The sequence below is a fragment of the Hippichthys cyanospilos genome, chromosome 12 (assembly GCF_059441005.1).
Source record: "Hippichthys cyanospilos isolate Australia breed blue-spotted pipefish chromosome 12, RoL_Hcya_1.0, whole genome shotgun sequence".
NCBI classification, from domain to species: domain Eukaryota; kingdom Metazoa; phylum Chordata; class Actinopteri; order Syngnathiformes; family Syngnathidae; genus Hippichthys; species Hippichthys cyanospilos.
In genome coordinates this window covers 429127-455250 of record NC_142380.1, presented here as the reverse complement: position 1 = coordinate 455250, position 26124 = coordinate 429127, and the positions used below count along the sequence as shown (strand labels likewise).

The 26124-nt window shown below is 48.6% G+C and overlaps 1 protein-coding gene across 1 annotated transcript; it reads right to left on the bottom strand.

Annotated features, from left to right (window-relative positions):
- Nucleotides 1-2106: 2106 nt before the first annotated feature.
- On the bottom strand, nucleotides 2107-26111 carry lig1 (ligase I, DNA, ATP-dependent). Its single transcript, XM_088430348.1, has 26 exons — nucleotides 25866-26111; nucleotides 25038-25106; nucleotides 24465-24730; nucleotides 22877-23026; nucleotides 22286-22468; nucleotides 22118-22214; nucleotides 21960-22046; nucleotides 21308-21364; nucleotides 20880-20938; nucleotides 20516-20629; nucleotides 19876-20042; nucleotides 18708-18784; nucleotides 18542-18633; nucleotides 16607-16706; nucleotides 16332-16417; nucleotides 15230-15345; nucleotides 12788-12883; nucleotides 9823-9933; nucleotides 8350-8421; nucleotides 6009-6153; nucleotides 5867-5949; nucleotides 5214-5366; nucleotides 4792-4845; nucleotides 4455-4598; nucleotides 4288-4380; nucleotides 2107-2301 (listed from the first exon to the last, which is right to left on the bottom strand). The coding sequence occupies exons 1-26, from the start codon at nucleotides 25880-25882 to the stop codon at nucleotides 2227-2229; spliced, it is 2763 nt and encodes a 920-aa protein (XP_088286474.1). The 5' UTR covers nucleotides 25883-26111; the 3' UTR covers nucleotides 2107-2226.
- Nucleotides 26112-26124: the final 13 nt, after the last annotated feature.

Below are 26124 nucleotides of genomic sequence, written 5' to 3'. Positions count from 1 at the left end.
ATTATACAAAGTTGACTTTGATACGACTTTGAAGTATCGAGCCGCGCATTGGAAAAGACAAGTCATCGCGGAATTAAGAGTATTACGGTAGGGCCCCCCCCCCCGCGACATCCAAAGTCTACGCTGGAACGAACCGGAATTGAACTCAAGACTCGGAACTTTTGAGCCAAACGCTCTCGAGCCGCGCCCCGCGAGTAAAAGCTTTTCGCTTTCACGTAAGGAGCCGTCGGCCATCGGCCCTTCCGGTCCGGGGGCGGCGACCCGTCGGTGACGCTCCGCTCGACCGACTCGGGTGAGCGGGGCATCGAGCGTCGAGAAAAAAAGCCCCCGACGTGACGAGAACCAAAGGTTAGCGGAGAAAAACACCATTGATATTCCGAGGGCCGGGAACAATGGCGGCGTGTGTGCCTCCCGCTCGCTCCCTCGCCGCCTGGAATGGCAGCGATGTCACAGCCAGCGCCAAGATGGAGGGACGCGAAGGGACGGACGGACGGACGAGAACAAAGTCTTTGTTTGGGGGGATGAGGAGGGACGGACAGATGGAAGGACCGGGAGGCGGAGGAGAACAAAGCTTTTGTTGCCACGCCGGACAAAGGCGCCATTGGGATGGGAAGACACGGACACCATGAGGAACAAAAGTCTTGGGACGACGTCCACCTACAGGAAGTCGACGCCAACGGACGCGCCGCCGGGAAGACCCCACGCAAAAAAAAAAAAAAAAAAGAGACGGGCGCCGTGACTCGACCGAGGGGCAAAGGCACAACGGGGTCGCCCTTGAACGCTCCCGGGGAAGACGATGGCGGCGCGGACTCCTAAAGCGCTATCACAAAGCCATTGTTGACGTTGTTGCCAGGTCTCACTCCCGACCATTTAGGCCAGCGGTGGCTTTTGCACCTCGGCCCGACCCAAACGAACCAACGAGGGGCGGAAAGGATCTGCAACCGGACTGCGAGGAGAGCTGAGAACGTCAGGCTCCTCTCCGCGCTCCTCTCCGCGCTCCTCACGAAAAAAAAAAAAGAAACTAGTTGTCTCCCTTCCTGTTTTTTCGGAAACGTTCCTGAACCTAGCAAGAAATGTACGTATTTACTTGAATTTAGCATGGTAAATGTTTATTTTGTTTCAAAATAAGAGTTTTTATATTGTAGGAAAATGGCAATTGACCCCCCCCAAAAAATGTAAAATGTTTACGAGCTGTAATTTTTTTTTTGCTGATGGATATCGTAGTGTCAGAATGTGCTATGTCCCATGCCTACTGTAGGTAAATTTGAAGCCTTTGATCAAAACCGGTTGACCTTTTCAACATAAGGGCGGGGTGTCAAACGTACGGCTTTATATCGCAAAGTATAAAAATGAGCTGAATTTTATTTCACTAAATGAAAAATTTGCTTCATGATTCGCAGTGATATCGCGCTCGTACTATTTTGGAGAGTATTGAAAAAAAAGAAAAAGAAATCGGAAGGTGTTTACGGGATTAGATTGAAAGATCGCTAGTTTGAATGCTCCATCCTTAGCCGGTGAAACAGAAACGCGGCATGAGATTTTTCCGATGCCGAGTGGGAAAGATCGGGAAAGCCTTCCGCGGAGCGCCAATGAGCGGCAGGCACCCCGTCGGTGTGCGCCGCGGCTCCACAACGCGCAGACTTGGAGCGCACCTCATTCCGTATTTGCATTTGCAATATTTTCTGCTCTGCTGCCTGCTTGATTTCCATTCAGCGCCCACAATGGGGAGGAGGAGGACATTTTGGAAATTCAGTCACACGCGCATGAATCCGGTTGCGGCGCGCACAAAGAATCACAGGTGTACTCTCACACGTACTTGCAGTTTCTCATACTAAAGTACAGGGCGCCATACGTACTCAGTTGTGCGCCCAACACACAGACAAATACACAACTACACACACAGACAAATACACAACTACACACACACACAGTGGGCCGCAAGTGGAAGAAAAGGTGCGCTCGCTCTCCCACGCAAATCAGCGGTCACACGCAAGACAAAGATGCCAACACACATACCCCAAAAAATAGTTCTGTCTCTCACAAACCCTCACGTTTGACAAACGCACACAATGCCCCGCCCCCAATAAAGAGGCATGCGCCAGCCAATAGAAAAAAAGCTTTTAATTCCACTCAAGTTGACCCCCCAAAAATATTTACATTCAGGCGGATATCTCCGATAAGCAGTATCTGCCGTCGACCATTGTAATTACTGACGTCGCCACGGGGTCAATAGTAATCCTCCGGGTCGGCTTTGTCTCCCTGGTTCTGGATCTGCTGCTGCTTTTTGTACAGCTCGGCGATCTTGAAGAAGGAAAAGGAGAATGAATCCAATAGCCTTCCAAATCGTTCGCTAATCCTCCTCCTCGACGTGAAAAAATAAGCGCTGAAAGAAAAGCCGACCTAGCCGGGTGTTGCCTTCGGGGAAAATGTGAAATCGTAGCGGTTGTCGCAAAACCGCCCGGGGATTTGATTTCGAAAACATCGTTACATGCTTAGTCAATCTGCGACGCGGATCGAGGCGACGGCTGCCTTCGGGGACGGTCCGAACTCGCGGCGTTCCAGGAAACCCGGTCAAAGGTCGCATTCTCGCACATCCTGGAATGGCGAGCGACGGTCTCCGCGAGCGCCAGGCGATCGCTCCGATGTTTCGCATTTAAAGCTCCGCGCGTTGCCTTCGGGAACAAACTGAAACAGGTTCTCCTCAGAACTCAGTCAGGTTGTCCGCGGCTCCGCTAATGGAGTCTCGCGTTGCCTTCGACGTCAGTCTGAAACGACGTTATTCTTCGCCTAACGAGTGAGGAAAAAGTCTTCATTAAATCACTATCCGTCGAGGGCCCAAAATCACAGCTGTCCTCGCACAACCGAGCCATTGTTCCGGAGGACTCAGGTGCAATTGCCTATCCATCCTAATCAAGTCTTGCGTGGCCTTAAGTGACGGTCACAAATCAAAGAGTTGTCTTGAAGAAATCGAGAAATCGAGCCTCGCCTTCAGAAATAGAGCCGGCCATCCATCCGTATATGCCCCATGCAATCGAACGCGAGTCTCAAGTCGCCTTCGGGGACGGTCCGGAAAACGACGGACCGATTGTCCCGACTGATCTGTTGAGTTTTTTTCTCGCCGCAGTCTCGCGTGGCCTTCGGTGAGATTTTGTCCCGAAGATTCCCTGCGACTTGGCGCCCGTTCTTCCTGTCCATCCGTCCGGTCTCACGGTGCGTTCGGGGACAGTTTGAACTCACAGTTCCCGTCCGCAACCGAGCCATCGTTCCAAAAGCTCCTAAATTTGGACCGACCGCCGCGCTGCTTTCGGGGTCAGTGGTGAGATTGCGTGGTGAAGATTCCTTGCAACTTAGTGATTCTCACAATGCCTTCTGGGACAGTTTGAAATCGCAGATTTTCCTTCGCGACAACCGGGCCGTCGCTCCAAAAGTCCGTAAATTTCCAGCCATATCGCGTGGCGCCGCCTTCGGGGACAGTTGAAAGCCGTTAACCTCACGAGCGATTATTTTGAATCGATTCGTCCATCCGTCTGGCGGTCAAGCCCCGTGAAAAGCCTTTAAAAGTCACCCTAAATTGTTTCTCCGTCTCCGTATGCCTCGGCGAGGCGGAGCCTATCTGTGACAGCCCCCCCCAGAGGCCTGGAGGCCAAATGAAACGCCGCCGGCGGGATATGCGCGCGCACGCGCGCCATACGTTCCTCCCTAAGGCCCGGCGCACATTTTATTCCCGGCTACGCGGGGAAGCTCGTTGCGTTTAGTATCAATGAATACGGGTGCCGCACTTTATTAGGCGGGCGCCCGCGGAAAAGCCGCCTCGCCCTCGTCCTTGCGTTCCACCTTGAAGTTGAAAGAACTTAGCGGGTCGGGGGAGGAGGCCGCCTGTGGTTCTTTGTCACCGTAATGATGGCCCGACTCGGGCTGACTTTGAAAAGCTCATAACGTTGTCAAATACGCATTGACTTTCAGGCCCTCGAAATTATCTACGGCAAAAGCTTTCCGTTATATAGAAATACATATAAAACACGGCGTTTTCAATATGAGAAGAATTCCAATTTCGGATGGCAGTAAATGAGCTTGACATGGGCTGAATTTGACACATATAGGGTGGACCTCTCCAGCTCTCGTTTGCAAGCGTTTAGAAGGGATGGCATATTCAAATGTTTTGACAATCCACGCAACATTTTTTTTGCCCCCTAGTGTTTTGGGTTTTTTTTTGGAATGCTTTTCCTTTGATATCACACATCCAAAACATCAAGAAGCCCGAGTCGGAGCGGCGGTCACGCAGCTTACCTGAGCTCCGCCGGTGGCGTCTTCGGGCTTCTTGTCCTCCCGGATGCGCAGGAAGCGGGGAAAACGCAGCGAGATTCCCTTCTCCGGATCCACCTGAAAAAGGCAGAAGTGGAATAAAGTCACATGGCGGCCAAAGCGAGCGCTGAAAGGGAGGAGTATGCACTGACCAATCCCATGGCGGCCTTGTACACGGGCGACAGCGACAGGTCGGCGCACTTGACCTCCCAAACCTGCACCGCATCGAGCCACGCGTCGGGCTCGGCCGATTGGTCCACGCGGTAATAGGGGCGGGGCTTGGGCAGGACGTGTTCCTGGTGAAAAAGGCAGCGTGACCAAATGAGCGTCGTTTTCGGCCGCCGGTTCGTTCTTTTTATTTGGAATAGAAGAAAATGACTATTGCCGTTGCGAGAAAATCATCTGCGGGGCCGTTACTTTTTTTTGGGTTAGGGTTAGTACATAGAGGTTTTGTATTTTTTTTCCACTCTATTCTACCTTCTACTTCACCTTCAAGAACTTGTGGTGCTGCTCCAGGTCTTCATCCTTGAAGCCAGTCCCAATCTGGAGGAAAGGCAGACAAATCATTTTAGTGTACTGTGACGTTGCTGCGACGGGACGGGAGCACTTCTGCGGTTTGGCAAGCAAAATTGTGCGTGTTTGTGTTTCGCTGGCAGCATTGCACCCACAAATCCTTTTGCTGTGGATAAAGACATAAAAGTTACAGCGGTAAAAAGCAGGGATTAAAGTTGCTTTTTTTTTTTACAATGGAGGCGGGAAGGGAAAGTACACGGCGCTTGTTTACACACCGGTGAGGTGACAGTTCAAAGGCACGCACGAAGCCAAAAAAGACACAGAAAAATCCGCGCAGGTGATGCAACGCAAACAAACAGATGAAGCAGCGAGCGCAATGTTGCGTTTGGGTCCCCCACCTTGCAGACCGACTGGAACTCCTCGTTGTCCTCGTCGTAGCAGGCCAGGAGGAAGCCGCCGAACGTCCCCGTCCTCTTGCCTTTACCCAGGTAGGCGCCGATGACGCACAGATCCAGCGTGTCCCCCAGGCCCTCCAGGTAGTCCTTCTTCAACTGCGCCGCACGGCACCAAAAAGTACATGAACCCGGAGCCGTCGCGCCTTCGCGCCATATGCCAGGGCCGCGCGCCTCCGTACCGTGACTCCGCTAATATCCTGTACGAGACTCACCCTTAATTTTAGGCTCAAATTCTGCTAGTTTCTACCGTGCAGAAGACGCAAATGTCATCTTTGTAAATGATTGATACTTTATCGCATCTGTAAATTGTATATTTGTGGCTGCAGGGTAAATTCGGTGCGTTTAAGATTTCCCACATTGTGAGCGGTGGGTGAACGCCGGCCGCCGGAGACCTCGTAACCTTTCCACGACCCTCTCCGTTTTAGTAATATTCCCGCGCGTGAAGGAGGATGGAGTCGGGCGGCGGTTCGGCCCGCCCGAGCGGCTCTGCCCGCCCGAGCGGCTCTGCCCGCCCGAGCGGCTCTGCCCGGCCGCCTATTACGGCTGCGATATAAAGGCCGCCGCGTTCCGGAACGCCGAGCCTCGCGAGCGCTCACCTTGAGCCAGTTGCGGGAGCGCTTGGCGATTTCATAGGTGGCGTCCTTCTCCAGAGTCTTCACCATCAGGCCTTCGCACGAGTCTGAAGGCGCGCACACGTCAGCGTTTGCGGGGCATCGCGCAAAGCGGCCGAATACGCACCGCGAACGGACTGCTCCAGAAACTCGGCGATGGCGTCCGCGCCGCTGGAGTCCACGTATCGGGCAAATAAAAACTCGCCCTCCGCTTCGGCAAAGGACTCTCGCAAAAGCTCCCGCCGCCGCCGAAGTGGCTGTCGCACGAGGGACTTTGCACACAAACACAAAGGCGCGCTATTAGAAAACGGCAAAGAGCTATCCTTTTGACTTTGCTTGCAGCCTTGCCCCGACGAAAGCGCTTCCCCACCACCTCGACCTACCTTGCAGACAAGCGCAACGGACGCACGCGCACACGCACGCACACACACACACACACACGCACACACACACACACACACACACACACACACACACACACACACTAGGGATGGAAGAGACACAAACTCCACAAGCGAGACGAAGATGATATTGGCAGTATTTCTTAGATAAAATAACAAGTCTAAATTTTCCAGCTTTCCCGTTATTGACAAACTGCATGAAAGTTAACAATTTAGCGTGTAAATGTTGGTGTCCATACATTACTTAGTATGATAAGATTTGTTTTGATTTATTTATTTTGTCATGGGTGTTCTATTGTACTTGTGATGAACCGTACGTTCTTGGTGTCCAAAAAATTCAACTTAACACAAGTTATCTTGAACAAAGTTTTCAAAAGATGTGTCAAGCTCTCCCATCACGCAAAAAGTTTCTCCGGTAACGTAATGACTGTATTTACACGTGTGCCATATTCATGGGGGCGCGAGCTGAAATCCTTCCTGCCGATCGGCTCCCGGGTGGTAGGAAAGCCAAACGCCGGGCGCGCCGGCGATCATGATTTACGCGAAAGGGTGCCAATAGCAGTGACACGGCATGCTTGAATGGCGCGTTTGCCCGTACGGGACTTCCTCTTGAGCGGTTATTGGGGAAAAGTTTGTGTTAAAGAGGCTGTAGGTGGCCACGAATTGAGAAACAAAACAAAACAACTGTATTTTTTGCGTAACGTGTTATCTTTGGCTGTAAAGGACCAGAGACGCATTAAGCGAGTCGAATAAATAAACTCAATAGCATGCGTTGCAGAAAGGAGGAGCGACTGCGGCGTGCCGGATGCAAGCAAAACCGCGGCGGAATAAGGCCGGCTAAATAATGTAGCGTTAGACAAGTTATAGCCGTGTTAGGCCACGTAATGGCACAAATTAGGCGTCACTGTTTTAATTAGCTCATTTGTTTTGGTCCACTTGGGGGGAGGGTTGGGGTAACGCAATTGTGCTGATTTGCATTTTGCCGGCGACAACTTCAGGGAATCCGCTGGCCTATTGTGTCTTGTTTGGAGTGAGGCGCAAATACACACAGGTTGCATGTGTGTTGCGGGCGGGCGCGCACGCACACACACACACACACACACACACACGCACACACACACGCACACCCAGCTGGAATTACAATGAGCACGAGCATCATTATCTGCTTACGGCCCCCAGCAGCAGCATCATTGGCATTCGGGGATGACAACAACACTTTGGATGGGCGACAGGCTCACGAAACACACAAATAGCACACATCGAATATATACAGACCACACCCATGCATCTACAGACAAGAAAACACAAACAGAGGTGCACAACTACTCAAATATGCAATTTTTACCAATTTACAGGAGCCAGCACCGCACACGCGCAAAAGAAAACGGATGCAATCGCAACACGCACACATATGCAACTACATGAGCGTACACACAAACACATCCAATGAAAAGTAACCTCTCAAAAGACAAATACGCAAACACACAATCATACGCAAATGTGTGCACGAGGGCTTCGTGATTATATGCACTCCGATTGTTGAATATTGCGATTTCCAGATTACGCCTGATGAAATGACACATTCCACTGAAGGAAATAATTTTTTCATAAGGCATAATAGATGCTGTAGGCCGAAAGTGTTTTCAGCTAATTAATCGTTAAAAGTATGATTTTTCTCAGGGCTCCAACTAACGATTTGAATAATTGGATAATCAAAAGATGAATGGGATTCTTGTCAAAGTTTACTTCTAATTAAATGTTAGACTTAACGTCTCCAGATAGACAAGAACAACATTTGTCCAATATTAGCCAATTTTTATTCCGATCCTAGTGCGAGGCTGGTGTCAAAGTCAAGGCCCAGGGGCCAGATCCGGCCCGCCACATCTTTTAATGCGGCCCGCCAAATGCTAATTAGGACTTCTCGATAAAATGCAAACTTTTTCACATTTTGAAGCGTTATCTGCGCAACGGCCCCGAGCTGTCATCTTACCGCGTCAATGCTAACATGCTAAACGCTAACTCACCAATGCCACGAATCAACTCGGAGGAGGCGTAATTCATGATTACCTCTCCGTTGAGGTAGAGGAGATCAAAGGCGTACACGCACACTTGGACTTTGATGTCGGCAGCGTCCACGTCCTGCGGGAACAGTCGCGCGCGGGGACAAAGCCGTTATTCGTTTTGTTTCCCGCAGAAAAAGAAGCCGGCAAACAGCACATAGCGCTCATCTTATTCACAAACTAAATTGCCCAACCTTGGGATTCCGAAATGAATGCCTCGCATTCATTTTCAATCGTTTGCTGTCAAGTTAGCGCCTCGCACCCGACAGATAAACATTCACGCTGACGTGGCGAGGGAAGATCTCAGTCTTGTGAATTGTGACCCACAGATCTGAGATCGACATTTGTTACTCGTCTCATGGCCTTTGCTTTCATTTCATTGTTGGCGACAAAATGATGTGAATGAATATTTTGAGTCACAGTCAAAGGAGAAAATCACAAATTTTCTTGGCCTGAAAAAATACACAAGAACTTTCGTCTGGGTTTTAAGGGTACGCCGCACGCCGGCGTTTTGGCCCCGCCCACGCACGCACAGAAAACGGCACGCAGACTTCACGAGGAGTCAAGTCGGACGAGCTTAGCCAGCGAGCCAGGCGGCTGGCTTCTGGCTTCTGGCTTCGCTTCTACCCGTACTTGGCTGCCAATGACAACAGCGCCATCTGTATGTGAAAGCCACCACTGCATTTGCGCAAAAGAACGTCATCCCAAGCAACGGCGAGTCCGCCGAGGCGTCCCTGAGAATCAAAGCGCAACAGCAACGTTCATCTTGACGCTCTTCCATTAGCGCCAGCTCCTCATCCTTCCTGCCCTTTTCTTCATTTGCGCCCGAGTCGGCGGCAGGGAAGGAGAGGACGGAGGACGCTTCCTCCGCTGCCGTCATGTGATTTGTGCGCCGCGCCAACGCCATCATTCTGATCAAAAGTGGGGGAAAAAAAGCCCGGCTGACATTTGCAATCACACAAAGCCTCTCCCCGCGCCATCTCATCTTCACCTCCCCACCCACCCATTTGACGCCTCCTTATCAATCTTCTCACCCCCCCCCCCCGTGCGACTGGATCATCTCACTCCATCAGACCCGTCTCCTCAGTCTTGCCGCCGCTACCTGTTCTTCATCGGCCTACTACTTTTCAAACAGGTAAATGATCGGGTATGTATACACGGTCAGTTGATGGGCAAATCGTTCGCCATGTTTGTTGCTGTTTTTTTTTTATGTCATTTACAAATAATTATATATGTTTTTTAATTGCATTAAATTTCTGCATTGACCTTTTTTAAGTAGAGTGAATTCTTTTATTCACATGTAAGAAAAAAAAAATCAATATGTGACGCAGTTTGCAAGTCAACTGCTGTTCGGTACCGCTCAAAAGTTTGGAAACAAACAAACATCCGCTCATCCTCACGAGGGTCGCAGGCTTGCTGGTGCCTATCCCAGCTGACTTTGGACATCCTCAACCGGTTGCCAGCTAAGTCTTATTCCTACCTTCCTCTTGCGTGTGGTGAGGACCTGGAAAGGCTGGATCTGTTTCTTCTCGCGGTCCCATGCCACCGCCTCGCAGTCCAGCACGCAGGAGACCACAGAGTCTTTCTTCACCTGCGGAGCGACATCCGAATGAAGGCGTATGTGCGGCCGGCGCAAAGAAGCTGACGCTTGGTGTTTTGTTCACGATCATGTCAAACAGAGGCACCGCCCTGGATGCTTTTTATCCAGGGCGCTTTACCCGAGGCAGTCGGGAAATTTTGCATTTTCCTAATACGCTAGCGATGAAAAGAAAGGTGCGTCTAAAAAATACAAACTGAACCGTGTTGACTTTGAATCGCGTCGAGTCGAAACCCGACCGAAAACTTGCGAGCGCAATGTATTTAGAACGCAAGTGTCGTTTGCGTGACCGTGACCGCGCCAGACCGGGCTTCACGCGAATCCCTCCTTGGGATCCGTCCCTTCGGATCGGCCCCGACGCGCCGCCCGACAAGTATCTTGGCACCCATCTCATCGCGGCACATCAGATGTTAGCGCTCGCCGCCAGTCCGGCCTAATGTGCGGCTAAGGCATCTACATGAACGGCACGCCGCTTCGGCCTCATTGAAATGCAAAGCGCGCTCTCCCCGCTAGCGGCCTCACTCCCGACGTCTATTGTGCGGCCGCGTCGCCGTGACAACCCCGTGCTAATTCGGGAGCCTTCCCCCGCCATTGACTTGACTTGTCGATCCCCACCCCCCCAAATCGCAAACGCGGCCGAAAAGAGTCGCCGGCGACGCGTTCAACACCGTCGGAGTTAAGCCAAGGCTCCCCGGACCCGGAGGAGTGCGGTCGATGAAAACAAACTGGGAGGAGGAGGAGAAGGAGAAGGAGAAGGAGAAGGAGAAGGAGAAGGAGGAGAAGGAGAAGGAGAAGAAAGGCAAACATCCGGCGGCGAAAGAGTCGGGGTGCGCCGAGAGGAGAAAAAGAAAAAGCTGCGCCGAGGCGATAAAGACGCGCCGACAGCCCAGAAAGACAAAGAAAAAGTGAGGAGAAAAGAATGTGTGAGAGTGAAGTTACCAGAGGCGAGGAGCCAAAAAGGGAAAAAAAGGTGACAAGAATGTATCAAAGCCCCCCCCAACCCCACCATGAAGGATGAGAGGCACGACATGGGTGAGAGGAACAGGTTTCATTAAAAAGTCACAAAGAGACCAGATAGGACTGACACCGTAGCGGGTTTGGAGGATGAAAAAAAGTGCTGGCAGGCTGCGAGACCACGCCGACGACGTGCGTTGTCGTGCGCTGGGGGGAGGGGAAAAAAGTTGACATACGCAGACCACAAAAACGCTGTGATGGGCTGATTGTCATATCTCAAACACCCTCCATTGGAGTAAGATAGGGCGAGGTGTTTATTCAAGCGTCTACTAGTTGTTTTTCTTACCCCCCCATCTATATTTCCCTCCAATTTTACTGACAAGACAATGAGCCGTTAACCTCCCATAATTAGCGTTAACATTGACGGACATAGATGTCAAAAATGCATTTTTACTGGGCCGGGAGGGAATTAGTTGACGCGCTTTCATCTCAAGCGTTTCAAAAATTCTGTGAAAAGGTTTCAACGTTATATTAACGATTGAAGACAAATACTAAAAGGGGGGGACGACGGGAACCGCTGGCAAGTATTGTGACAGCATTGCCCCATATTCACACAGGCGCGCACGACTTTTCCGTCAAGGAAAATTGATGGCCCTCCCTCCGTCCGAACGGCGGATCTCGACGGGAAGCGGACGCAGACCTTATTCGCCGTAGCTTAGCCGCGGCGCGAAGGCGCGCGTGTGCACAACAAACAAACAACCTCTGCTGAGCGACGCGATCATGCGAGTAACTCAATTAAATATTTTAATGCGATTAAAGCCCGGGCCCGCAGATATACGACTGACATTTCAATAACAGCTACGCGCCAACGAGCGTGAATGAGAACGGCTCTAATAAACCCATGTTGCCTCATTTGCTATTTAATTGCAGCTCTCCACTAGGCGGGAGGGGGGGAAAAAAAACAAGCTCGGCGGGCGGGCGGCGAGGAAGCCGGCGCTCGCTCTCGCTTAACCTCTCAGAGCCGCTCCGGCGGATCCTATTGCCATCGTCAGCTCGGATGACTCTCCGTGTCCAAAACAAAACGCCGCCTACAAACTCAGCGAAACGGCCCGGCGCTCGGAGAGTTTGAGGCCCGGGTCATTATTTTAGATGGTTTTTTTTTTGGTTCGTTTTTATTACAGCGCTAGTATCCTGACTTAGTCAAGTCAGAACGGGATTTGCTTTCGCGACGTCTCGAGTAATTACGCATCTACGGCGCCAAGTGCTGCGGCGGCGCTCTCCTTGTCAAAGTCGGTGAGGGAGTTCTAAACTTTTCACAATTGCTGTCAATCCCCCGCCACATAATAATTGAAGTGATGCGGGAAAAAAAAATCTGCACAATGTTTGATAACATTATATTCAGGTTAAAACGTTTAAGATATTGGTGTTAATGTTCCAGATCAATTGACATTTATTGTAATTCATCCCCCCCCGGCATCAAACGGTGCAGTTTGTCAATCAAAAATGTTTGTGGTTGGAATAAGGATTGTCATACGTTTGGATCTCAGGCACTTTGGTGGACTTTAAGCAATTTCTGAAACCAGGCGCGTTATCGTTATAATGATGCGGTATTCTAACAATCAGAGTGCATCGGTGTTATGTTGAAATGATGCTGATGCTGCTCTTATTTCTAAAGGCAATCTGTGGTGAAGGTTTTCAGTGCTGCTTTCATTTACAAACATTCAATCTATAGAACCGACACTTAACAAACTTCCAGGTCCCATCTTTCTGCGTAAATATCTGTCATGACAACCTGCGGCTCATGGTCCGGCGTGGCTCGTAAATGACTAGTAGAGCACTGTACCGCCTGGCTGGCTAATGTTAACGCATTGCTAACATTTAGCTAACGTCTTACCTTGGGGATGCGGGAGATGATGTCCGGGTACTTGCTGGTGTTGTCCTCCTGGTTGCGGCTGAATATTCGAACCTCGCCATTCTCAAGGATGTGAATCTGTTGGACGAAAAGGCCGCAACGCCGCCGGTAAAAAATGAATTCAAATCGACAAAGACGACAAAAAAAAGCCACGGTTAAAGGGGAACGTTTTCCCGGCTTCCGTCAACATAACTCTTCCTTTATCAAAGGTGCAGTCGGGACATCTTTTAAAGTTGAATTTACCATTCATTGGACCAACAACTCTCACGCAACCGCCTACTCAGGACGGGAGCCAATCAGGTTATGCCAATCATCGAGCACGTTAAAGTGTGCTTGATATGTTTTCCGACCCCTAACAACTCAAACACAATAAAGTAATGTTCTACGGGTCAATATTTGGGCTAAACATATTCTTGCGATGCGCCACATACTGTAATTGAATTGGACCTCTTGTAAATTCGCACCCGCAATTCATTCGGTCGCTTACGCGTGGCTCTAAACGGACGTCAAACTGCCACTTAGCTTTGGAGCAAAATGACACCGGCGGGCGGGCGGGCGGGCAAAGTCGTAACAGATGGAGGGAAAACGCCTGAAATATGGCAGACATTTGAAGTCGCCGCATCCAAAAGAGGCTTGGGCTCATTTGCCGGCTTCGGACCGTCTGTTTTTCCTCGCTCTCCTGTGCCGAGAGAGGAGCCTAATTGCTAAGAGGTTTGACACTTTTTTTGGTTTGTTTGGCCGCGTGCTGGCATCCGCGGTGGCGGCTGATCCGCTCAAGAGGCGTACAAGTAGAAACAATCTGGAGCTGCTGTGTGCGCTACATAAAAACGTCAACACAAAGACGCAGCTACTGCTCCGCCGTTGTGGATACGATACGTGAGCGATAACAATATGACTGGGATTCCGTGGGTTGTTCCTTCTCTAGTAGCCAAAACTTGCCGCATTATCAACCTGCTGATACAGTACGTATTAAATACAACAAATTACAGATGAAGGAAAAGTGTGCATTTGAGTCAAAAAACATCTCTATTAAATTGAACTGAAAACACACGGTAAATGTAGTGAAAGACATTTCAATATGCAAGTACTAACGAATGGTGATTAAAATTGCATCGGGAAAGTAAAAGGTTTTGTAACCCTCCAAAAATATGGAAGCAAAGACTTGTTATTTTTACTGTAGTGATTTTAATGACATTGTGCAGTGCCCCGAATGTTTGATTGAAATAAAATGATGTTATTGTGAATCATGAATTCACACATTCCATGCCAAAGAGGTAATTAAACCTTTTAAAAGTCCGACCATTCAATCCCATGTACTGCACTTATTTACAGTATGTTTTTTTTTTTTTTCAAATATTGGCCTTCTGAAAATATCTGAAATATCTGTCAAATTCAATCCCAGCGGCATAATTCAATGTCTTTACAGAAGCCCGACTGCCCGGAGAAAACCCAGGCGGGCTCGGGGGGAATATGCAAACCCCGCAGGCAGGCCGGAGCCAGCTGGATTGGAACTCGGGTCCCTGAGCTGTGAGGCGGACGCGCTAAGCACTGCTCCGCCGAAAATTAAAAGGACTAAAATAATGGATTTAAACGATGAGTGGAAATAATCTCAATTACAAAATGTATCATTAAAAAAAAATTATCACGTCAGTTCTTAATGACACCAGATAGATTTCAAAAGCAATAGCAAAGCGCCAACCGGTCAAGCGGCGCTAGCTAAAAACCACTGCACTATTGGCACTACAGCAGCGGCAAAAAGCAGCTCCCGCGCGAGCGAAAACACATCATGGGTTGACGGCGCACGCATCAATCCACGAGACAGACGCGCCAACGCCGACCCGCGCTACAGATGTCGACCGCGTCTCTATTACCGGCCTTCTCTCCGCGCGCTGATCAATGAGCGTGGACTTTGACAAATGAAGCCACGGAATATGCAGACAATGGCTCACTTGACCGATTTGATGGCCGCTACGCTACGCTTGTTGTTATTCAGTGCGCGCGTACGCGCAGAGTTGAAGGGAGGGCACGAGTTCCCCTATCGGCCGTTGCGCGGAATGCCAACGGCGCGGGAGATGGAGTCGCCCTCCCGTTTGGACGGAGCCCGGTTCAAAGGCCCTTTATAGGCATGACTGCCTGGAATTAAGGCTGCCAGCCGGATGGGTTCGCATTACAATTTGCGTCTCTTTATGCGGACGCCTCCTGCTGCGTCTTACATGTTGGCGCCTTAGCCTCTTACGTCTCTCTCGCTTTTTCGCTCGCACGCTTCTCTTTATCGTCCTCCCTTTAGAAGCTCGGCGCCTGTTCTGCCGGCAGGCCCGAGGGAACAACGGCGCTCGTGTTTATCTTGAAAGAACGGGCGAGCGGTGGCGGAAGGCCCCGGTCCGGCCAACGGCGAGTGCGTGCGCAACGCTTCACGAAAATCACCTGCGCACGCTCGCCGTCGTATTTGTACTCGCAGGTGAACGCCGCCTCGTCAAAGCGTTTCATCACTTCCCCGACTCCCTTGGTGGGGTGTGCCAGCATGGGTCTCAGGGGTACGCCTGCCACAAGGGGGGGCGTGGAGGTTGCGGGAAGAAAGGAGGACAGGAAACATTTCATATACACTTTCAGGAAGAATTCATCTGATGATACATAGAAATGACCTCAAAAAAGCCCTTTGAAACAAAATGAGGCATTTCCTGTGTCTTTTTGGAGCTACACTCATGGTAGACATGGCTTGGAAAATTTAGGTTCTTGCTTGAAGCTGGTTGAGTATGGCTGTACAAGGATTCCCCCCCCCCCCAAAAAAAAAGGTCGAAATGAATCTGAAAAGGCTACTTGGAGACAGTTTGGCAGATTTCTGTTTTTTTTTTGTTTTTTTTTAAAGCATGGGTTCCAAGGGCTTATTTGATTTATTGAACGTATCAACACAATACTAATAGAAAATATATACAAAAAAATAATGAATCTATTTATATGAAAGGCATATTGAGTACGCGCAGGACTTCTACAAATGGTCATAACTAAATTGGACACGTCCAAACAAAATGGCCCCTTCCCATTCTTTTTTGGGCATGGGCTCCAGACATTTCTGTGGATTTGCTCCTGATCCACACTGCTGTTCCAGTTCATGTTGCAGCCAAAATTCCTCCAGGGAGGAGGTTGTCTTTGAAGGACGCCCGGGAATGTCCACAATGACCGGATATAAAACGGCCGCTTGGAAACAAAATGGCAAACTCCTGCACGTTGGCGGTTGCTAAACTTTTTTGTTGGATCGACACACAATGTCAAATTTGATGCATTTCGCCGAATGAGCTTATGATCGAATGACCTTCAAATGACCCCGATACGGCCGCTTCCAATCAAAACGGCTTCCATAAGTTAGATCAATAACTTCCACTTACTGATGCTCGCCGTCCCTTTTACATAGCGCTTCCTTATCGAATTGTGTAATCAGGAATAATTGTTTATCATTATCAGTTGGCTTCCAGCAAACAGATCAATAATGGCCCGTGTTATCTTTGAAGCCTCCCGATTGGTTGCTTACCTGGGGTGAGCTTGCAGTGATTGGGCAGTTGGTCGATGCCTTCTTTAAGAAGGACGGGGATGAGGACGTCGTAGTTGGGCAGCTCGCTGTTCATGGGGAGGGGGGGGAGAAGTTGCAGATTACAGAGTCATAAACGTCAACCTTTCCTCCCTACATTGGTAGAACTTTGCAATTTTGTAGATCTGAAACCCAACGCTTTGATTGGGGCTGTGCCATATCATGACAATTGTATTATTAAAACCTTTTTTTTTTTTTTATAAATCATCTGCCCTTACCAGTAGGTCTGCTTCAGAATAAGAGTCTTCTCTTCCATCCATGCGCGCCTGCTCTCGGCGCTCATCCCTTTCCCGGCATCCATCACGGCAGGGGAGTCGCCTGGAACGAAAGGCATGGCCCGACGTCCGTTTTGGGGCCCAAACAGACTAATTATGCGCCGGCGCGGTCGGCGGATTGTATAACACACCGGGGTGGCATTAGCGGGCTTTTTACGGTTGACCCCGTTCTGTTTACAAGAACCGCGGGCTCCATATGTGACGGAACGAGCCGCCGATACACGCACAGGAAACGGGCTTAAGTCTCGAGAGACCGACGAGTCATGGAAAATACCCCCCACCCCGAGGTCAGGAAGCAGAGATTATGAGCACCTGAAGTAGTAAAGCGCTACATGGGCAAGACCGACTCCCGGGAAAAGAACTCATTCCATCCCAAAGACGCACTAATATACATCTTTACAAAGTGCATGTAATTATTCTTTAAAGTTTGAGTCCGGGTCCTACATCGCGCACTACTCATTGCCGTCAAACAGCATTGATCATTCTTATTTTGGAATCAAAAAATCTTACCTACCTAACACGCTATGCCCAATTCAGTAGGTAATCATGAAACGGCTGTTCATTCTTCCTTGATTCTAAGGTGCATGAGCGCCCCCGTGGAACTGGAGCGGAACAGCACCCGCTTTCATTGCAGACGTTTCCAAAGCGTATTGGATCATGCCCGGGACATACCGTTTGCACATCAACCTGCCTGATTAGATAACGCTTCAGCCGGAAAATAAACAAATAAATATCAAATATTAAGCGCAACATTTCCGGCGCGGGCTGCAGATCAATGCAAATTCACCCACTGAGCCCGGGGTCTAATTGGCTCTTATTAAAGCGTGGGCAAATGAGGACTGAATGCTAATTCGCTTGGCGTTAAAACAAGTTAATTGGCTCGGTGCGAGTGTGTGCGATAGCATCTGCTGGGAAGACGTAGCCCGTGAGCAGCGGGTAAAAAAAAAAAAAAAAAAAAGGTGGCGGTGGGGGAGTATTCCTAATCATCACATTCTCCATCATTACAGGGACTTAGAAACAGGAAAAGTGGATGTTCGAAAATTCTTCAGCGACTCTTGTAAAGGATATTTAAACACCTTTAATGAGCTTTCTATAAATAAAACATGGCCCCTTTCCGACCTCCGAGGCTGCAATATTTAAATGGCGCATGGGTAACGCAATTCACAGGGAAAAAAAAAGAAAAAGAAAGCGTGTCAAGTGGAGCAGCCGAGAGGAAAACGCAACTCGTGTTTCATCCGACGATATGGGGACGGCTCTCCAGATGATTGACTTTGCCAAAAAGGCGTCCTGACATGACACTCCTTGATTGAAATTTTTACACAAGCTTAAGAGGAAGAAAAAGCTAAATATTCCCGTTCAAATGGAAAGAGGAAAGAAAAAAAAGGAAGTTTCTTCAAGATGCATCAGCCTTGATGGGAAAATGGTGTAACAGTCACTTTAAATCTGCCATTACCTTCTACAAACGTGGGTCTTAAAGTCAAAATCATGCAGTCACTAATGTGAGAAACAATAGGCGGTATATGGACACTGTAGAAGGCTTCTGAATTATCAGAAGAGCAATAAAACAAGGGTTAAAAAAGGAAGTTATCTACGTATATATGTCTGTATTTCTCTGAGTAGAAATCAAGTTTTTTTCCTCCTCATTTAACGCCCATATGAGAGGGGAGGACTTACAACTGCATAACTCAAAACGGAGGAGTTTTTTCCCACGCCTGTGATTAAATAACATGAATTTGAATGCGAAATAAGTCATATGTCATTTAAATGAGTCAGGGGTAGACGACTGTCAAATTCACCCAAATCGAAGTAAAAACGGAGGGGGGGGGTCGTCGCGTCGTCGGCGGAAATCCGGCCCACGAAAATGGAATTCAAACGTACCTTTCCGGGGCGACGTGAGGCACACGGCCTGACTCAGCGCCGACAGCACGCTCTGCTCGGCCAATCCGATCCGCAGCTTCCCCGCTAGCGACCTGTCAATCCGCCGGTCCCGGCCGGTTAGGGGTGGGCGAATCGGGGCGGGTTCGGCCGGCGACGCCCCCGTCACCTGACGATGTAGCGGGCCTCGGAAAAGCGGCAGGCCACAAAGAGCCCTTTGATGATGTCGATCTTCTTATTCATGGCCTGCGGCGGGAAAAGCCGTGACATTGACATTCAGGGACGAGTCGGGAGACGGGCAGCAAAGACTTGAAGTCAAAAGAAAGGAACAAAGTGCTGAAAAGATGAGGGGGAGACGCTCATTGCTGGAGGGCGCCTTTATCTACCCAAAAGCGTTTGTCGCGTGAGACTTGATGTCAAACGTTGCACATCAGACTGCTATTTAAAGAAACTATTTTCTTCCATTGATGTCAAATGATGCCTGCCAGTCACTACAGTGATAGTTTTTGGAAAAAGCCGTATTCTTCAGTGCGCACGACGCCTCGACCGATACAGGGAGGGTTAGGGTTAGGGTTGTTGCTCTATATTGTAGTATCTGATGTGCAGCTTTGGAATCAAAAGTCACATGTATAAAATGGCATAATTCCCCAATTACACGCAAAGTATGGGGTGGTCCTATTAACGGGAACTTAAACATGTGATTTTTTTTTTTCCCACTTGACACCGTCCGAGGAAGACTGAGCTGCCGGCCACATGAGCCGAGTCTTGACGCAGAGATGCGCCTTTTTACGTCGGCCGTATTCTTGCCGCGCACCCTCGGGTATTTACGGCCAAATGAACCCGAGCCGTGTCTCGAAGAATATAAAAGACAACCGCTACGAGCGCATTGGCTACGCCGGCGAGACGTTTACCGACCGGAAACACACTTCACGTGCAACAAATATAACGTATGGATATGAACGAGAAAATAGGAAGTTGTAGAAGATGAGATTTCTTCAGTTTTGCAAAAATGTTGGTGCGTCTTATACACTGTCCCATAGAAAATTGGACCCCCAAAATTAAGGGCGCTACTTATACACAAGTGCGTCTGGTAATTGGGCAAATACTGTTGGTGTCTGCCAGAACAGCTGATGGGCAACTTTCACAAAGAAAAACATTTCAATAGGCGTCCACACTGCAGACTACATTTGCAATTTTGACACCATTCATACAGAAGAATGTTTTTTTGAACAAAGTCTTGGTCTAAGTGTTAAAAAAAAAACAGAAAAGGGCTTTCGACTACATTTTCCAGCCATTCTGCTGCTACGGCATTCGGCGACGTAGCTTGGGCGCCTCACCGAGTTGCCGCTCATGCTCGCGATCTCCTTGAGCTTCTTGAAGACGCCGGCCACAGTCAGGCTGGCCGGCTTGAACATGGTGCGCTGGTTGCTGCGGGAGCTCTCGGCCACCAGACCCAGGTCCCCGCGGTCCTGGGCCTCCGCCTTGATCTTGTCCAGCTGTCGTCCTGGCAAAAACAAAGAAGCGCGTGCACGTGTGTGTGTCAACAGAGACCGAGTTGGTGAAAATGTGCACGCGGAAGACATGTGCGTATGTGAATCCAGGTGTGTTTGTGAGCCTGTGTGCGTTTCTGCGAGGTTGTGCGCAGATTCGTACGCGTGTGTTTTTTGGCATATACGGACGATAATAAACTTGCGCCGCTTCATGGCAAAATGATCTGCAACTGCAGTCACGAGGAGAAGGATAACTTAGTTTACCCCACGATATATGAGGGATATCGACGCAAGAAAATAGGAAGTTTAGGGAAGATGAGATTGATTCTATTTTGCTACAGTGTTGACATCCGATACGCAGGCATATCTCTATCCACAGGTAAATCGGCGGGGTTAGCGTTCGGATGGGCGGAGGCAGGCTGCTGAAAACCTCCATTTCAAAAAAGTTTGCGCGCCCTTGTTTTTCGTGCCGATATCTGTGCGTCACCTGTGGCCTGAGCGACGGCTTTCATCAGCACCGTTTCCCCGACGCCGAGCTCCACGCCGAGGTAGGCGGGGCCTAACTGGTTCAGACACAAATACACGCAGCGCAGCAGGTCGTCTACACACACACACACACACAGATAAACAGATGATCAAGACAGGAAAACATCTATGAGGTTTCCATCCACCCGCTCGTTGACAGACATATGGAAGGTTATGTAATACGCGGCGCACATTAATGCGGCGTGACAATCTCGCCCACGCACAAACACCAAAATCCGAACACCAACCAAAAGAACATTCATCATCCCGCGCTCGGAGGATAGCGGCCGGCCGCCCGCCAACGTGGCAACAAAGCCAACGTTTACCTGGAGAAAGCAGCAGCACCGAGCGGAACAGGTTGGCCAGAGTCTCGATGTTCCTCAGTCTGGGTACGAGAAAAGACAGGGAAATAACAAAAAACCTTTGAGGCTTTGAACGCGGCGAGGCGGCTAACGAGATTTGTCTGTCTGCGCCTTTTTTAAGTCCCGCGCGGAAAGCCGTGGAAACGTCCCCGTCTGTCAATGTGCTTTGCGACGCGTTGAAAGGCGGCCGGCGGGCTTTGCTTAAAAATCCTCTTCAACTCGGTTACAGATTTCATCGCTTCATTTTAGAAAAATAAAAAGCGACGTCGGACACTTTAGCGCAGTGTACGGAAATCAAACGTTACACTTCCTCCTCGGTGGAAGGAAAAAAAAAAAAAAAAGTTCACATGAGGTACCGGGCACATTTTCGCACGAATATGTAGCGCTCTCACCTGCCTGAGTCCTCTTCGATCTTCTGAAAAGTGCGAGCCACCGCCAGGTAGGGCACTCTGGAGGAAGACGGGAGACACGTTCAGAAGCCAAACAATTTGCAGAGTTCGATCGAAAAAGTGACATCTTCAAGAGATGAAACAAAAAGAAGCTAAAATACGCGAGTAGTGAGTAATATGTAACGAGAGAAAAGTATGGCAATTTGCCAAATATGAGACAGACTTTTTTGCCCCCCAAAACGAAGGCCCATCCTATCAACGCAAGTTCCCCGACGGGCAGTCCGCCGAGCGACCGGTACCGGGCCGCAGCCGATATAAGGATGTTTTGGAAGGGATTCATCGGCTTCGGAGGCTTCTAGAGCCGCGCTTTGTTTGGCTCGATCTCGGCCGGCTGCTGCTGACGTTACGTTTTGTAACATTTTGTAACATTTTGCTTCCGGTGAGAGCAGTCGCCGCGACACACACCTTGCTCTGCCTGTCTGTGAAATGTGGCCCGCGAGTGTCTGAAAGTGGTACTTTCTTTGTAAGATTGTTGTCATTCATGATAACGTGCCCCAAACGACTTATTGATTCAACAACCGACCGACTGTGGCTACATTTCGTAGGTTGAGCTTCCGCCGCGTACGTATGACGCCGCATAAGTAAAAAGACCAACTTTTGTCCCTCCTTCCAGCACGCATGCTGGAGCGGGTGGTAGTTGGGCCTGGACGGGTTGTAGTCTGTCTCAGTTGACACCGACTCGCTGTCACACACACACAAAAAAAAAATGTTAATACTTGACTTCATGTTCATCATCACTTCTTGTTTGCCCACCTTTTGGCAAGTTTGCTGTCCTCCTCCAGAGAGGATGTTGATGTTGTCTTCTCGTCCCTTTCAGTGTTCTCAGTCCTTCCGGCAGACTTTCTGGGAGCTAAAAACAAAAAACAAAGCAAGTTTAGCGAAAACAAATGATATTCTCCCGTTATTTTCAAGCGTGCTGACCGAAGAAGCTGCTGGTTGGCGTTTTCTTGGCATCTTCTGTCGCGCCCCTGTCGTCTTTCTTCTCCTCTTCGTCTCCTTTGAGCTTTTTTCCCAGCTCGTCCACTTTTTGCGATTCTTCCGACGTATTCACCTGCTCCGCCGCCGCCTCCTCTTCATCATCCCTTCTTTCCTCAGCGACCTCGTCTGCGCACAAAGCACGGCCGTGTTGACAGCGCCGCGCGAGGAAAATGGAGGAAGGTGGCGGCGGCGGCCAACCCTTTGCGGCTCACGACAACGTTGAACGCTTCGTAGCGTGCGACTGAATTTTTGGATAAAAACTAGATACGTAAAAGTCGGTGTGTTAAAAAAAAAGGCGGCTGACTAAAAAGCAGGCGCAGAAAGCAGCTTGCCATGCAAAACGGGTTTGCAAAGATGGTTTCTTTTCCCTCTTACACTTGCAATAAAAGTACAATGCCACTAGGTGGTGGTATTGCTTATTAAAAGACTTCCCCAAACGCCTGTCCTCATTACAGTCTGCAAGATGTTCCCAAAAGATGAGTACTCGTTTTTCCAGGATTTTGCTTGTCTGGGGCAGCAGTTGACATAACTTACCCGTGTTATCATCGCAGTCGTCCACGCGAGCTCGTTTGCTGTGCTGACCTTCCACCGCCTCCGTCTCCGTCTTCGTCTTCGCGTTGGCGGCCTCGTCCTCCTTTTGACTGCCGCTGTCATTCAATTTCCTCTTGGGGAACGTCTTCCTCGCTGTGGACGCCATGCACATGGGGGACAGAAAAAAGAAACACATTCTTTGTTGGGTTTTTTTCATTTTCATTTCAACTGATTTTATAATTGTCCAAAAAAAGTGATCATTGAGATATATGTTTTATTTCAAAGAAGTTTCATTTTGTGAGGGAAAAAAAATGTTAGCAGCTATTTAATGCTGCAGATTTCGCAGACGGGAATATGCAAATATAACGTTATGCGTTGCGGGAAATAAAACACTTCCCTGCAGCAAAGTAAAAGCGTCGCTGCAACACATAGCTTCTCGGAACGAAACCCTTTGTCAACTACAAGTCCCACGATGCATAGCGAGAACTTTGCAATATGGGAGGCGGGCTAAGCCACTTAATGAAAGGCTTGTAAATGTCATAAGTTGCCCGCTAGCACCCCCGGGTGGTTTTGGAGACCCAACCAAAAAATCATTTTGTCAATATATCCCAAATTGACAATCTTTCCAATTTTGGAAATATTTCCCAACGCGGGCTGACTGACGTCTAGAAGGCGTAGCTCTGGACCTCCCGTTTGCAAGCATTTGGAAGGGACGGCAGAAGGGCACATTGAAGGTTTTGACAAGCCATGCAATATTTTTGCCTCCGTGTTTTTTTTTTTGTATATCACCCATTAAAAACACATGAAAGCCCGAGTCGGGTCAAACTTTCCCCCGGGGGTTAAATACATTTGATGACGTAGTAAAATAAAAGACGAATGATGTGCGTTCAATTCTTCTAATTATTATGATTGGCAACGTAAAGGACGATCTGGTTTCAATTGTCTAGATGTCAAAAGAAATAAATCACATTTATTCGATAAGGCATTTAAACGTATCTAACAATACGCACTCTTCCCGTGGATTAATTTTGTTTTTAACATCAAAGAAAAAGTGTCCCTCCTCATTAATAAGGCAAAACAATGACAAAAGCGCAACAACGTTTTGTTCCACGCCACATTAAGACACGGCGGGCATCAAACGACCAAGTGGGAGAAAAAATATCCTCATTTCTGCATGCCATTAAAATTACAAGGCGCTCCACTTAGAGCCCCTTAATGATTCTCCTTTATGTGCTGGGGAACACTTGGCATTCAGAACAAAAATATTACCAAAAAAAAACCCTTTGAGAACCTTTAACTCCTAGAGTTGCATTTGACATCATCTTCATCATCATCATCATAACCACAAGGCACCCAATAGTTGTGCGGTCCTCCCCCAAGACCAAAATATACTGTATATAGAACATCATTATCAACATGCTCCAAAATACTGGTTTAAAAAAAGAAGGGGGGGGGGGGGGGGGTGTAAACACTTTTTTTTTTTTTAAAAAATTGTAAAATAACCCTCAAAAGGGCGTAGAACACAATAGAAACTAAATCATTGCGAATAACACATGTATTCTTTTTTAAAGTAGCACGGTCTCATCCTTACCAGTCTTGCGCTTGCCGATGCCCCCAGAGGAGGAAACGGAATCGGGCGTGCCCGGGGATATGGAAGAGGCGGGCGTGGCGGGGGCCGGGGGAGGAGACACGGGTGTCGGCACCTCCCCCGAGGCCTCGTCTTTGTCTCGTTTGGCGGCGTCGGCGTCTTCGTCGTCGTCGCTGTCCAGAATCCGTCGGCTGCGTTTGGCAACTTTCTTGATGGGCGAGTCCTCCTGGCGGACTCCGTTCCGGGCTTTCAGGGGGCTTTTGAAAGGCCTGGAAAACAGCGGGACATCGCGCCACATGGGAGAAGCCGATAAAACTCAGTCGTGGGTCGTCCGCTGTCACCTGATTGAGCTATTGGGCGGCCGCTCCACGAGCTCTCTGTTTTCTGGTTAAAAGTTTTGATTTGATTTTTCTTCCGTGCGATTTTGGCTAGGCTCAATGTCACCTGTTAAATATTCACCGGAGTCTTCTTTAAACGTCAGTTACTTTGCCGTGGTCTAATTTTCACCAACAAAACTCCGGTGGTTTTATTATATTCTTTTCGATATCCATATGATTTTCACAAACGCAATCTTACTTTTTCACTTGGTCGTCACTGGCTTTATTCTGAACAGCCTTGTCCTTTGTCTTGGGCTGGAAAAAGGATCTACAAGAAAAAGGGTCAAAAAATAAAGAAATGGACGAATAAATCATTGTAACAATTTAGCATTACGTCTTGTTAGTATGACACAGTTATCTAACGCTAGAAATACACAGGGCGTATACATAAGATGTTTTTATAAGAGCAGTACCAGATCTGTAGTCTATGTAGGGTTTAGATGTCTTCTGTTCCCCGATTGCAAAAATTTCAATAAGAAACGTATGCGCATCAACTATGAACAATAATCAAGAAATAGTAGAAACATAGAAATGATGCGCAGACAAGCAATTCAAAAGAATAAAAAGATACAAGAAATATACTAGGGTTACAAGAATTTATATAAATAGGTTATAGCTACACTATATATAGGCAATAATTTCAATACAGAGTAAGAAATGTATGAACAACTCTGAACAATAAGCAAACAATAATACGAAGACAATGAATCCACAAGAATAAATATTCAAAGTACAGACAAAATAATAATAAAAATAACTATGATTGGGGTACAAAATTTGATATAAATACGTTTCACACTTCCGCGTTTGTTGCGTGACGTCACATTAAAGATTCGGTGGCATTAGCTTGAAACGCGACAGGCTGACGAAGCCACAAAAGGCAACATATAAACCCGCAAAGGCGAAAAGGACAGCGCGCTCAATGTCTTCGTTTTCCGTCATTTGAAAAGGGAGGCAACCCCGAGACGCTTTCATTGACCTTCCCAGAAAAACAAGCACTCAAAGAAAACATTTCGTCACTACTTACGCGATACTGCGCTGCATGATGTCAACCTTTTCCCTTGGTCGTCGAGTAAACAAGTTAAATGTTCGGCAACTAAAAATAAACGCGGCCAAACGGTGCCCCGATTACGTACGCAGACTCCCCGGGCGTAAAACCCGAGCTCGAAAAATTCCGCGCCAAAATGACTGCTTCCGCCAAAGATCCTCTTTGTACGGGATGTGTAGATTATGGGAACGCCCACCCCTCCTTAAAATAAAAGTTAATATTTAAATAAATGCGGTAG

What these genes read in the sequence shown, in the direction of transcription:
- lig1 (XM_088430348.1), bottom strand. An exon ending in GGTGCTGCTGCTTTCTCCAG is followed by an intron (nt 20,630 to 20,879) that starts GTAAACGTTGGC and finishes GTGTGTGTGTAG; the next exon opens with ACGACCTGCTGCGCTGCGTG. An exon ending in GCTCCCGCAACTGGCTCAAG is followed by an intron (nt 5,367 to 5,866) that starts GTGAGCGCTCGC and finishes CGTGCGGCGCAG; the next exon opens with TTGAAGAAGGACTACCTGGA.